Source organism: Sardina pilchardus, chromosome 21 (assembly GCF_963854185.1).
Source record: "Sardina pilchardus chromosome 21, fSarPil1.1, whole genome shotgun sequence".
Lineage (NCBI taxonomy): Eukaryota > Metazoa > Chordata > Actinopteri > Clupeiformes > Clupeidae > Sardina > Sardina pilchardus.
The window spans coordinates 30208397-30221578 of NC_085014.1; the positions used below are offsets into that span (position 1 = coordinate 30208397).

Genomic DNA, 13182 nt, shown 5'->3' on the forward strand with positions numbered 1-13182 from the left:
AAATAAAAACACAACATACACCATAAATTAACCATAACTTCATAGAAACTATAATCTTGAAATGTAAAGAAAAAATGTAAACAGACACGAAAATGGTAGAGTATGTGCTGTATTGCCAAAGGTGTGATCAAACGCAATAAGTGGGTTGAGCAGGTTCGATTCAATTAATGAAAGATTTGGTTAAAGCTGAGCAATAGCAGTGTTGAGCAATATCCAATAATTGAATGGGTCACACGAGATTACAGTAGCCTTTGAAATCTCAATATTGCACATTTGTATAGTTTTTGAACGGCGCTCAGTTCTGCGCATTCTCGCTTTGACGCTTGTCAATTTGTCAGTACTGCCAGTACTCAATGACCTTGAGAAAGTTCTCCTTTAAACAGTTTGAGCAGTTCAGCATCTTTTTCTGCTTCTGGTGCACTGTTTTACTCCAAGAAAGTCAAGCCGGGTGACCAAAAACAAAAGCAAAAACAGGGAAAAGAGAGAGATGAAAATGAGGAGAAAGCTGCTTGAATATCTCCACTATTGTTAGTGATCCACTTCCATCTCCATTTCTTTCAGAAAGACTTGGTGCCAGCTTGATTCACGCCCTATTGTAGACCACATGCTGATCATTGTCACCTCATATTTTATTAGTGGTTCCGGGCACGATTTGTTTTTTTGTTTGGATTTGTGATGTTGAGAAAATGTAATCAAGTAAAATTTAAAATACAGATTTTAAAAACTACTTAACAAATACAAAATACACACAAAAAAACCCTACTCATTACAGTAAACTTGAGTAAATGTATTTTGTTACTTTCCACCGCTGCATTTTAAGGCTTTGGTATATGCTCATATTCTCAGCAATTTGCGTGTCTGTTTATTCTAGCCTAAGAGGTGATACGGCGCACTCAAGTGATGTGTAAGTGAACATCTCATCTCTCATATCTCATCTCATTTCTCCATCTTCCCATCATTCCTTCCTCGTTTCCTTCAAAACATGAATTAGGAGGAAGGGCTAGGATCGGAGGAAGGAAGGAAGGACGGGAGGGAGGGAGGATAGACAAAAAGACAAATGAGAAGAGGCCTGTGTGTGTGTGTGTGTGTGTGTGTGTGTGTGTGTGTGTGTGTGTGTGTGTGTGTGTGTGTGTCTGTGTGTATGTCTGTGTGTCTGTATGCATGAGTGTAGCTGATATAGCCGCCCATGAATGGAATTCCACAAAATTTGGCATGCATTTATAATTATCCTACACGTCAAATTTCATGCTTTTCATGAAAATGAAGCCAGAGATACCTGCGATTACAACACTTCATTTTTGCTAGGTGGCACTATACCTCAAATTAGCAGACACGAAACATAAGAAAAAAGGTCATCTTGGGCCCTACGGTTCTGGAGATATTCACAGAAAACCGGCCTACCATCCTTTCGGGGGCCCCTGGTTCAGCGGGTGGGAGATGAATCGAAATGAAAAACAATGGTTTTGTGTTTTCCTTGTGGGGAAACACGCCTGTCAAGTTTCCTGCAGCCCGGTCTTTCAGTGAATAGAACTTTGACATCGAAAAGGTTGAACAAAATCGACACTCCTCCTCCCCCCGCAAAAGTGTCCGTAACTTTTCTGATGATCTGATGTTACTTTAAAGTAATTTTACAGTGTGTCTCCTGGGTAACATGGGTACACCTGGTAATCTTTCCAGAAGTTGTTGAGACCTAAGTGCGTGGGCCCTGGTTGAATTGACATGGAATGACCCATGTGCAATTGAGCTGTAAGGTTTAAAGTTCAAGCATATCTTCATTGTCCCAGAGCAGTCAGCAGTATCCACACATACTGTATCTCAGACAATAAATACATAAAATAACATCAAACATAAAGGCATCAAGACATGCCGCGCCCCCCCCCCCCCCCCCCCCCCCCATAAAAATACCAACTCTGCAGGTATAGTATAAATCAAAATAACATGTATTTGAAAAGTAAAATACATTCTTGAATTAGTCTTGCACATTGGCTGTTCCTACGGTCAAATGTCATTTTGGAAATAGGAGCTGAGGTGGTAGATCTGCTGTCGCACTACATTCACTTTCAATGTCATATAAGCCATTTTCAGACAGACGTGTATTTCTGCAATATTCACAGACTTTCTACAATAGTTTTTTTTTTTTGCTAGCTTGAATCCCAGCAAGCAAATAATGTTAGCCGTTGGTTCTCCTGTGGTTAGTTTATCAGTAACCTTCTAATACCCTGGAGAGAACGTTAGCTCCAGGTTATCAAAGTTCCCCGAACGTTATTACAACTAAAGAAAAAAACGTTATATTCTGGTTGCATTTCTCTTTTCACACAACGTTGCTACTTAGTTGTTTTTTGGTATCTTATTTGTATAACCATATCGGTATTTTCTGGTTATGTGCGTGGGGTTGATTATTGTTGATGAAAATCGCCCCGGAGTTTCTATGAGTTTCCAATTGAACACGGCCAGCAGCCACACTGCAACTTAGTCGGAATAATTTGTTGCAAAATCGACATATAGGCCTATTCTATTCTTCCCCCCTCTGTTGGATTGATATTCGGCCGACCAGAGCCAGCCCGTCTAGCTAAGAAGGGGCCAGCGCGAGAAGAAGCTAGGTTGAGAAAAGCTATACTTCCATCATCTCGGGTCCGTGAAAAAGCTCTGGTGTGTTGGTGTGTTAGCAGACTCAACCTCGCTAACTTTAAGACATTTGGATAACACAGAGATAAAGTTACTCACGTAGGCTACTGGCTGTATTATCGATCACATTCTTCACATCGTTCTCCATGCACTTGTTCCATTAAGTCCAACAGTCAACAGGCTTTTAAAAAACACTGTACAGGGCAACCGGGTGGAAGAGCTAGCTAGCCATAGTCCCAGGCAGGCACACAACGATTTCATGCTAACTAATCTGATGAATAGTGTTGGATTAATCCATTATCGATTAGAGTGGCACCTGAAATGCATTCATGTTTTTAAAGCTTTATTTGTTATGAAAATATGATGATGAGGACTCCAACTAATTCTTTCTCAAACGTTGAGACTGCATCTTAAACAGCACAATGTTCCCGGGGGAGAATTGTTTTAACACGTAGTCCAAGTTATAGCCTATGTTTACTGTGTTGTTCACTCAGCCTATCCCACAATTCCCAGTCCCAATTTAAAACAAAATAAACCAAAATCCATCATAATTCTGAACCGAGGACTTTTAATGGCATACGATACAATAAAAACAGCCAGTTTTGAATTTTGAAACAGTGTGTTAGGCTAGCGCCTGCTCTGCTGATGTTTTGATCTGACTAATCGTTTATTATAGGAAAAAAGACACCGAAGACAAGAAAGTATTAGACCTAACCGCATTTAAATATTTAGCTGACACATGCGTTACTCAACGGCCGTATTCGTCGCAGTTCAGCAAGCAGCTAATGGTAAGCGAGAAAACATGCATGTAGTGAATTGTCATTGCCTTGTTCATCAGTCATGTTCGCTCTCCCAGGTCTCAAATAGAGAATGGGAATGTGACGTCGCGGACATTTCGCGGTTGCGCCGCGGTGGCGTCTGCATAAGTGAGGCCACTTGTACGCTGCTGCCAATGCTGTACCATTGTAAACATTGTAAAACATTGCTAACTCGCTGTTTCTAACACTGTTTTTCACACATCATGGGACGAACCTAGCCTGGCTAGCGCCTACCACTTCTCAAATGACATATTTGAAAAAATGCCCAGATCCGGTCATTGGGCGTCACGGATGTCTATCAAATGCGCCTGTGCATAGCTCATCATGGTCTTGCTTTCTCCCCTGTTCTGTGATTGGTCGCCAACATCAGGCGAAAAGTCACCGCGCAAGGCAGGATGGGAACACCCAGGCTAGGACGAACCTGTTGTGTTGTTGGATGTAACGTCCGTGCCTACGATCGTCAGGTAAAAAAAATCAACAACGGAGTGTCTTTGTATTACTTTCAGGGTCTCACGTCCACTCTCCAGACGGTCTGTCATAGGGATCCATGTTACCGATCAAAGACATCTTTTCTATATAACGTTTCCTCGCGTCCGGCAGGAGTACGGTCGCGTCCGGCAGGAGTACGGTCCATTACTACTTCTACTACTAGTTTTTAGCATAATAGCCTAAATGTTTACATCTAGTGTTACTGTTTTGGCTAGCCGATCTTGTTCGAAATACCATAGGTTTCTTGTTTATAATTCGCGCCGCGGCCTCACCTAATGGAGGAAAACGCCCTTTTGTCCCAGAATGCATTGCGCCGCTGACTTCCATTCCCATTCTCTATAGCCTGTCGTCGCAGACGGCGAGTGTACAGCGGAGCCATGTCTGGATGTCACGATACATTTACATATTTTTTTCCCCTTTACACTTGCTGGGAGGTTAGGGGAACGTTAATGCAACAAAATATTGTAACGTTCCCTAAAGGGTAGGAGAACGTTCTGCTAACCAAAATAAATAACCAGAAAAAAACGTTGCATTTCGTCAAGAAAACTTTCCTGGGGAACCTTGTGGCAACTTTCAGGCAACGTTCCCCTAACCAGGAAAAAAACGTTCTAAAAACGTTCTCCTAATCAGAAATTGTTAGCTGGGTAGGTCGACTGGAAACAAACCTTAGCCGATGTGCACAGATATTACATTCCCCCCTCGTTTCCTTCACCAGATTAATTGAGGAGGGGCGTAGGACATCATAAAGGAAGTGAGGATGCTAGAGATGCACCATCCACACGGCAAGCCTGCATGGGCTGTGAGCGTCTGCACTGAACGAATGACCCCGGCCGGGATTTGACACGTGCCTCTCATTCGTCTTTTATACATCCTCCCTTCCTTCCTCGGTCCATGTCCTCACTTATCTACATAAAGAGAATGATGGGCGGCAATATTGGGAAAGGATATCCAGTACTGCTGATCATTGGAGCCTGAAGGCAGATATCGAGGATCGGAGATGCCAGGGGGTCAGGATTTGACTGATTAGCTTCGCCGATTAGCAAGGCACTTCCTCGTCGCCATTTTCCTGAAATACATCATGTCCGGTGCCGTTTTCCCATAGTTTTCCTCATGCTGATTGGTGGCTGTTCCACCCTCAGCTCATGCACGAGCTTAGTGTGGGCACGAGCTCTACTTCTGTACCTTACGTCAATCAGTAACCTGGCACTTAATTGGCTAAGTAAAACGGCACCGGAAACAAGCCCCTTGAAACGCCATGTTGAAGCCTGAAAAAATCGTTCAATTTTGGCAATTTTCACTAGCCTAGCATTCCCATTGAAATGAATGGGGGCGGGACTTGTTCACTTTCTCCAGTTCTTATAATACCTCCATGGGAGATGCTGAGAGGCACCCAATGTCGCTGCTTGACATGACACATTAAAACGTGGAATTGTAAATGCTACTAAAGTCAACAATACTTCGTGGTAATACTCCCTAAAACAAAGTGAACGTATTTGAATGAATCAATTAAACCAAAATTACTTGGCTGTACCAAGAAGATTGAATTGAATATAGCCTTTCGAATGTGTAAAAAACAGGGACACCCTACCGTGCTGCACATTACTTATGCAATCCAGATATTCCATTCCGTTCTCGTCATACAGATATTGTCCTCGAGCCTTTAGGATTTTAATCGGGTCGTGAGAAAAAAAGAGGCGACAGGACTGCCTAAGGAACACACGAGAGATCGTCAGGTTTTCAGTAATTTCTGTGTTTGTTTTTTATTTATCACCGTGACAGTAGGCTACTTCAGTAGAATAAAACGTAGCCTACCCAATCAGTGTACTCCGCATTAGTAGCGTTTTTTCTTTGTGGTAAAGTTCAGAGGCCATGATGCACACTTCAAACACTAAAAACACTGAACAAAGTTATCAGCTGTAGCCAAAATCCAAGTAGTGTGAATCTAGCGACAGTAAAGAAAATTCCAATATGGCCGCCATTCGTGAATCTTTCAAAATAAAAGTAAGAACATATTCATTGCTTTTTCAATTAATGAGGACGAAAAGGACGACAATTATTCATTTAATACTTTATTGTATTGCCAAAAGTCAAGTAATAAAATAGTTAAATAATTAAATAAGACATTTAAATCGAAAATGCACCTTAGAATGCTATTTAGAGTACTTTTGAATGTAGGCTACCTTCTACCTTATTGCCTAGTGTTGAATTAAAACTGTGTGGCTGATAAAACAATAACGTTGTGCTTATTTAAAAGGGGGGTTTATAACATGTAGCCTACTTTAATAGTGCAAATATTTATACCAAATTTGCCTTGTGAGTACCAGGCCAATAGGCTTGTCATCGACACACTGTTGAAATTCAAATTGTGTGGCTGTGAAAACAATAAAGTTGTGCATTATGTAAAAGGGGGGATGAAATGGAATCCTTAGAGGGTCTACTTTCAGAAAATATATAGATGTTTATACCAAATTCGCCTTTGTGGGTACCAGGCCATACTAAGCGTGTACCGAGTCACATACTAAGCGTTACTTTGACACATACTGTTGAAATTCAAATTGTGTGTCTGTGAAAACAATAAGTTGTGCATAATGTAAAAGGGGGGTGAAATGGAATCCTTGAAGGTCTACTTTCAGAAAATATATAGATGTTTATACCAAATTCGCTTTTGTAGGTATCAGGCCATACTAAGCGTGTACCGAGCCACCTAAAAGGCATGCCATTGACACACACTGTTGAAATTCAAATTGTGTGGCTGTGAAAACAATAAGTTGTGCATATGTAAAAGTGGGGTGAAATGGAATCCTTAGTTAACCTGACTTTCGCCAGATCCTGTAGTTCGCTGTCTGCTTCACACAAGGATCTGGGACTTCTCGATAGGAGATGTATTTATGAAGGCGGGTCCTTGTAAAACATCCTCGCATGTGATTTGATAAACCACTTGCCTGTTATCTTGAATGACGTGCTAGGCTTCTTCAAGCTCTTGCCAAACCCGGTCGGAAGAAGAGTAAAAACATCCTTGCCACCAATAAATGTCTTCAAAACTATTATCTGTTCATCTTTTAAAGAATGAATACTCGATAGATTTGACAAAACGGTTGAAATAGCAGAATCAATGTCAGCACAAGACTCCTCGCTGCGTGCCGCCATTGTTATTTGAATCAAACACACCTGATTGGTTGCTCATTTTTTGATCACTGGAAGGGGTTTGGATTGCCCTCGCGTCCAGACCCTTGTGTGGAGCTCAGCGAAACGCCTCTGGTGGAGCATGGCGGAACTACAAGGGTCTGGCGAGAGTCAGGCTAATCCTTAGAAGGTCTAATTTCAGAAAATATATAGATGTTTATACCAAATTTGCCTTTGTGGGTACCAGGCCATACTAAGCGTGTACCGCGTCACATACTAGAGACGTGCTGAACGGGCTGCTTCCAGAACACTGCTCAGCTAGACCAGTGACGAGTGGGAAAGGGCAAACAAACAAACAAAAACACATATACAGTGGACCTTGACGGAACCACCAACCACCGGTTACCATGTCACAGTAGTTCTGCAGGACCTTTATGGCACCGGAACCCGAGTATAGTAGACCTTGACAAAACCACAGACACTCTTGCCCTCGCGTTCCGAACACTGCAAAACCCTGGACACATTAAAAACACTCCACATCACTGGCTACCACTGCAGGACCCTTACGCATTAAACCCCGGAAGAGTTGACCTTGACGAGACCACAGGCAATCAATGCCCCGGGATTTAAACTCTGCAGGCACACTGTAAAATGTTTCACTGTGAATTTACTGTAAATTGCTGGCTACTAATTGCATGACTTTCACAGTAATTTACCGGTACTATCTCACAGTAAATTACTGTGAATTTCATGTTTTACTGTAAAAGTCAAGCAACTCAGTAGCCAGCAATTTGCTGTGAATTTACAGCATCATGTTGTGTATAATCACAATACCATACTGTACATTTTAATTTTTACTGTAAAAGTCATGCAATTTAGTAGCCAGCAATTTGGAGTGAATTTACAGTATCATGTTGTGTATAATCACAATACCATACTGTATATTTTCATTTTTACTGTAAAAGCAATGCAACTCAGTAGCCAGCAATTTGCTGTGAATTTACAGTGAAAGATATTGTACATTTGAACATTTGATTTGTGATTTACCTGACCTATACCAACATGTTTTGGATCTGGTCAATAAAAGCAACAACAAAGAAAATACCATTTGAACTTTTAATGAACACTTTTCAATGAAAATCATTGAGCAGGCCATACAAACATTATAATATGAAGACATAGGATTGAACAAAAAAATATTGTACAGGCCTGAGACAGTGCAGCATAACCTTGTCTGATTTGACACGGAATGAGTCAGGGGGTAAATAGTGCAGTGTGTAAGTGCAGTATGGCAAGTCCATGTAATGTAGCATGTGTGCTCAGGATGCGAATGGCATGAGGAAAGAAACTCCTCCTCAGTCTTCTGTTTTAGCCAAGTGGGATCAGACGTCTGCGTTACCTCAATGGTTTAAATAGTCCATGGTCAGAGTGTTAAAAAATGTTGGCCCCCTGTCCGTCCTCTTCTGGTCCTGCAGGGGTAGGGTGGTGCTCTGATGGTACCTTCGGCAGTAAATCAAGTATCTGTAAAAGAGTACAATAGGCCCTGTCCATGAATATAACTAATACAAACTACTCAAACTAGTAATCTTTTGTGACAAATAAAAAAAATACCCACATTAGCAACCTATAAGTCAGATGCAATAGTTACAGTATAAGTAATGCAGATGTCGGGTGCTTTTCTTTTGATAGGAAGGATATTTCAAAGTGACCCCACAGTTCTGAGCAATAGTGTATCTGTGTGATATCATACCTAAGTGCAACACTGTCTCCAGCAGCTCCAGCCTTTGTACGTACACCACCTTTCTGATGCCTTACATCGATCGTCCCCCATCTGACTTGCAATAGCAGCCTTTGGCTCCACACTGAGATTGTGACATGGCAACAAAAAATAAAACAGCAATTGTCATACACCTTGTCATTGTTGAGCAAGATTAAAAAAATGAAGCATTAAAAAATAAGTAAGACAAGTCAATGAAATGTACAAACAGATATTATAATTACCTTGTGAAGGCACCCTTGCCACCACCACCATCACCATCTACTGTATGTTAATTCCTGGTATCAGTTTATTTGTGAGGGCTCCGTCAATAAAAGATAGGATTTAACATAAGTATGCATTCTATACAATACACTTGAAATAATGAATGTGATCAGTTTGGCAGATATTCACAACACTTTACATTACCACCAACACAATGGTAAACATGGATATTTCAAGAGTATAGTATTTTAAGTAGCTGCATTCATTCACAGTAGAGCACTCACAATGGTACCAATAAATACATTCAAAACACATTAACACTTACGCCACGTTGAGGGAAGCAGCTATGGCTTCTAGACGTCATCAATTAACAAGTAGTGCAATCAGGACAGACCGACTTTACCCGGGATGGTTGATGGAGCCCACTACACAATCATAACAAACAGACAAGGAAGAGAGGGGATAAACGTACAAATAAATGCACACATCATAATGCTATATGTAATTCTGTAAATTGTTTGTATGTGAATGTGTGCAGGGCCGGACCTACATTATTCTGGGCTGTCTTCGTATGGAAGTGGCACAAATTTGGAATTTTCGAGAATGCGCTCAGTGTTCCCAGGGCACCAGTCCTCACAATGCAATGTCTGTAAACAGAGGGAACAGAGGGAGACTAAGATTAATAAGTTGCAAAACACACAGAAGATAAAAAGATCATCACTGAAGCACTACTACACTCATATGCATTTTAAATAAACACATAGTTCGGCGCAGATTAGGTATATCAAACAAGGGATAAATAAGGGCTATGAAATTAAGAACATGAAGCCAAACACTACCCTTCACAACCTAAAGTGCATTATACCCCCATTCAAATCCTTGACACGTCTGTTAATGACAATGGCCATACTAAACTGCAGTTTAGTTAAAGGGATATTCCGCCATTTTTTGAAATACGCTCATTTCCCACCTCCCCTCGAGCAAAACAATCGATATTTACCTTGTTCCCGTTCATCCAGCCATTCGGTGAGTCTGGCGATACAACTTTTAGCTTCAGTCTAGCATACAGTAGATCATTGAATCGGATTAGACCATTAGTTTCTCGCCTGCTAGCTTCATGTTTAACAGTGACTAAGATTTCTGGTAATTTTCCCATTTAAAACGTGTCTCCTCTCAAGTTAGAAAGTGCAATAAGACCAACTGAAAATGAAACCTGGTGTTTTTCTAGGCTGATTTGACATGGAACTACACTCTCATCTGGCGTAATAATCAAGGCAACTTGCAAACTACTGGCACTACTACTGCTTGTTGTCTATGGGGACTATTTTCAGATGCTGCGTACGATATCACTGCGCCTATGGTACGTTTGCAAGTTGCCTTGATTATTACGCCAGCCTACTATATCACCCCGACTAAGTTGGAAATGAGGTCCTCTGTCCAAAATTCCGAACTATTCCTTTAAAGCTATGTCTTTTGACCATGTTATATTAAAATTGGACTTAACAATACTCAATGCTAAATAGTGCATGATACAGTCTCTGCTCTGTTCCTATGGAAGTTGCAAGAATCCAAGTATAAATAATTAAATAGCCTTCCAAGAGTTTGAAGCGGAGCTTGCCACCGATTAGTTTCGGTTTCTGTCGCGCAAATGCGCACACGCATGCATGCATTCAATGAACACTCACCTAGTTTTATTTTTCTATGTTTAATCACATCAAATTAGCAAGTATTTACTCCTGATGGCAGAAACGTTTGTTTTCGTTACTACAGCAACCTGTCAGATCTGTTACTAATATGACCCAGTCTGAACAGAGCCATATCCGATTTGGACACTTGCTAAAGGCAGTGTGAACAGTCAGCCCTAAAAATATATATGAGAAGGAATCAGATTTGAATCAGATTCGTCTGTAGTCTGAACGCAGCCATAGTCTGGCTATCACCATACTAAGCTCAATCTGTTAAAGGGATAATTTCCCACTTCCCCTCGAGCAAAACAATCGATATTTCTTTTTCCCGTTCATCCAGCCATTCCGTGAGTCTGACGATACAACGTTTAGCTTCAGCCTAGCATAGATCATTGAATCGGATTAGACCATTAGCTTCTCGCCTGCTAGCAACATGCTTACAAGTGACTAAGATTTCTGGTAATTTTCCCATTTAAAACGTGTCTCTTCTCAAGTTAGAAAGTGCAATAAGAAGTGCCGTTTTTCTAGGCTGATTTTACATGGAACTACGCTCTCATCTGCCGTAATAATCAAGGGAATTGTAAACGTACCATGGGCGCAGTGATATCATGCACTACTTCCTGCTTGTTGCCTATGGGGACTATTTTCAGATATCACTGCGCCCATGGTACGTTTGCAATTCCCTTGATTATTACGCCAGATGAGTGTTTGTCTATGTTGTCTTTATTGTTTGTTGATTTTTGTTTGATGTCTGTCTTTATATGTCTTGTGCCACGGGTACGCTGGCTATTACGCCGCTCCGAACGGCATTATTTATTTTTGTGTAGCGATTTGTTATTTTTTAATCAGTCTGTTTGTCTTGGTGTCACGGGCACGTTGGCGACTACACCGCTCCGTCTAGCCTCTGTTGTCTTATATATGTATGTTTCTTGTTTGTCTGATCGGTTTTTTTACAGCACTTGTTTTTTAAAGTGCTATACAAATAAATTGACATTAGGCTGGGGAGTCTGCTCTTTATTTCTACTGCACAAGAGGCGTGATCAATGGGCATAGTTCAAATGACTCCATACGCTTGGATAGTCCTTCAACCAATCAGACCAACATTCTGGGTGCGTCTTTTGGATAAGCTAGTTTGTGGTTGGACCCAAAGGGTGTGGACAGGAAGCAGGGGGATAAATCCATATTCGCCGGCAGGTCAAGCAGGGTTCAACCATGCAGCCAAGTGAAATCAACCACATACAGTGAGCAACAAACAGTTAAACACTGCTAATCCGACCCAGAGAAAAAAAAAGGAATATACTCAATTCCGTCATTTTATTGGAAAGGTTTTTATGGTCACAGTCCATTACTGACATGTGGCACAGAAAACAAAATCTATGAAGAAGGTTACTCATGATATATTCATTTAGATACAGGATTAAAATATCCACCCTTGCAGGACACCCATTTCCTTTCAGCATTCAACCATGACAACCACATTGAGGCAAATACGATCTTCAGGAGTAAAGTTCTTCAGGAAGCAGTTTTTCACTGATTGTGGATACAGAATAAACAATTAGAGGCAGAATTAAGTGTATGAATAGTTAATTCCACATGAAATGAGAAGGCATGGCATACAATCTGCAAACTGATTTACACAGAGTTTTCTAACATATCTGCCCCTTAGTGCCTTCAGAAGTCTGTTGTCTAGGAGAATATATCTGTCAACCAGCCTTTATCAAAAATCTCAATCCTCCCAGAGGCCTTTCATTTTTTACTTTTCCATATGTTCTTAAAAAAGGGGTGTGACAAAGCCTCATTAAGGGTGATGCGCTGGGTCACATCATACTCCAACATCTTTTGTATTAGGTCAAAAAGCTGCCGATGCTCTGGGCCTCTAGAGGTCATGTATTCCTGAAAGTGGGGGACAACAATTTAGTCAACATACTTCAATTTCAACATACTCAATGTACTGTATTTAGAGGTATGGAAATGTTGCTCAATTCAGATCAGTAATTAGCCGTCAGAGTTTTCTGATTCACCTTGAGTGGTTTGCATTGTTTCCTGACGCATCTTCCTGAGGAGCTACGTGCATCCCAATCCAGTCGATTACGATGGACATAACACCTCCTCCTAGGAAAAAGTTAGATTTTCATTCCAAGTTGCATACTTCAGGCTCATACTGATGTGTCTGGAAGGCTGCTTGCAGACTACCTGAAAATCATTGGCTGATGTTGCCAGCCTAACAAATTAAGCCTACCTTAAGCCTACCTTACACTGACAAGATTTGGGAAAGATTCTTGAAAGACTGTAGTCTTTTAACTAATGCTCCTCATTCAAGCTTTACTCAAAAGACTACAATCTTTCAAGAATCTTTCCCAAATCTTGTCAGTGTAAGGTAGGCTTTACATTGACAGACTTTGCAAAGATTTGGAAAAGATTTTTGAAAGACTACAGTCTCAGACCCTCTCACATCTAAAGA

The 13182-nt window shown here is 41.0% G+C and overlaps 2 protein-coding genes and 1 long non-coding RNA gene across 3 annotated transcripts in view; all 3 read right to left on the minus strand.

Moving 5' to 3' along the window:
• Window positions 1-5864, minus strand: part of phykpl (5-phosphohydroxy-L-lysine phospho-lyase) — a 31262-nt gene extending 25398 nt beyond the window's left edge. The window contains exons 1-2 of the mRNA XM_062525134.1: window positions 5745-5864; window positions 5521-5639 (exon numbers count right to left, since the gene is read on the minus strand). Coding sequence (XP_062381118.1) covers window positions 5521-5639; window positions 5745-5803 — 178 coding nt within the window. The 5' untranslated portion in view covers window positions 5804-5864. The remainder of the gene's footprint in view (window positions 1-5520; window positions 5640-5744) is intronic.
• A 2184-nt stretch (window positions 5865-8048) lies between these two features.
• LOC134069091 (uncharacterized) lies at window positions 8049-9864 on the minus strand. The gene is made up of 4 exons (XR_009936769.1): window positions 9587-9864; window positions 9057-9461; window positions 8806-8917; window positions 8049-8576 (listed from the first exon to the last, which is right to left on the minus strand). It is a non-coding gene; the product is annotated as an uncharacterized LOC134069091 (long non-coding RNA).
• A 2130-nt stretch (window positions 9865-11994) lies between these two features.
• The window catches only part of LOC134068821 (dual specificity protein kinase CLK1-like), a 60183-nt gene continuing 58995 nt past the window's right edge, over window positions 11995-13182 (minus strand). Inside the window, exons 10-11 of the mRNA XM_062524599.1 lie at window positions 12743-12833; window positions 11995-12614 (exon numbers count right to left, since the gene is read on the minus strand). Of these exons, the coding sequence (XP_062380583.1) occupies window positions 12468-12614; window positions 12743-12833 (238 nt within the window). The 3' untranslated portion in view covers window positions 11995-12467. The remainder of the gene's footprint in view (window positions 12615-12742; window positions 12834-13182) is intronic.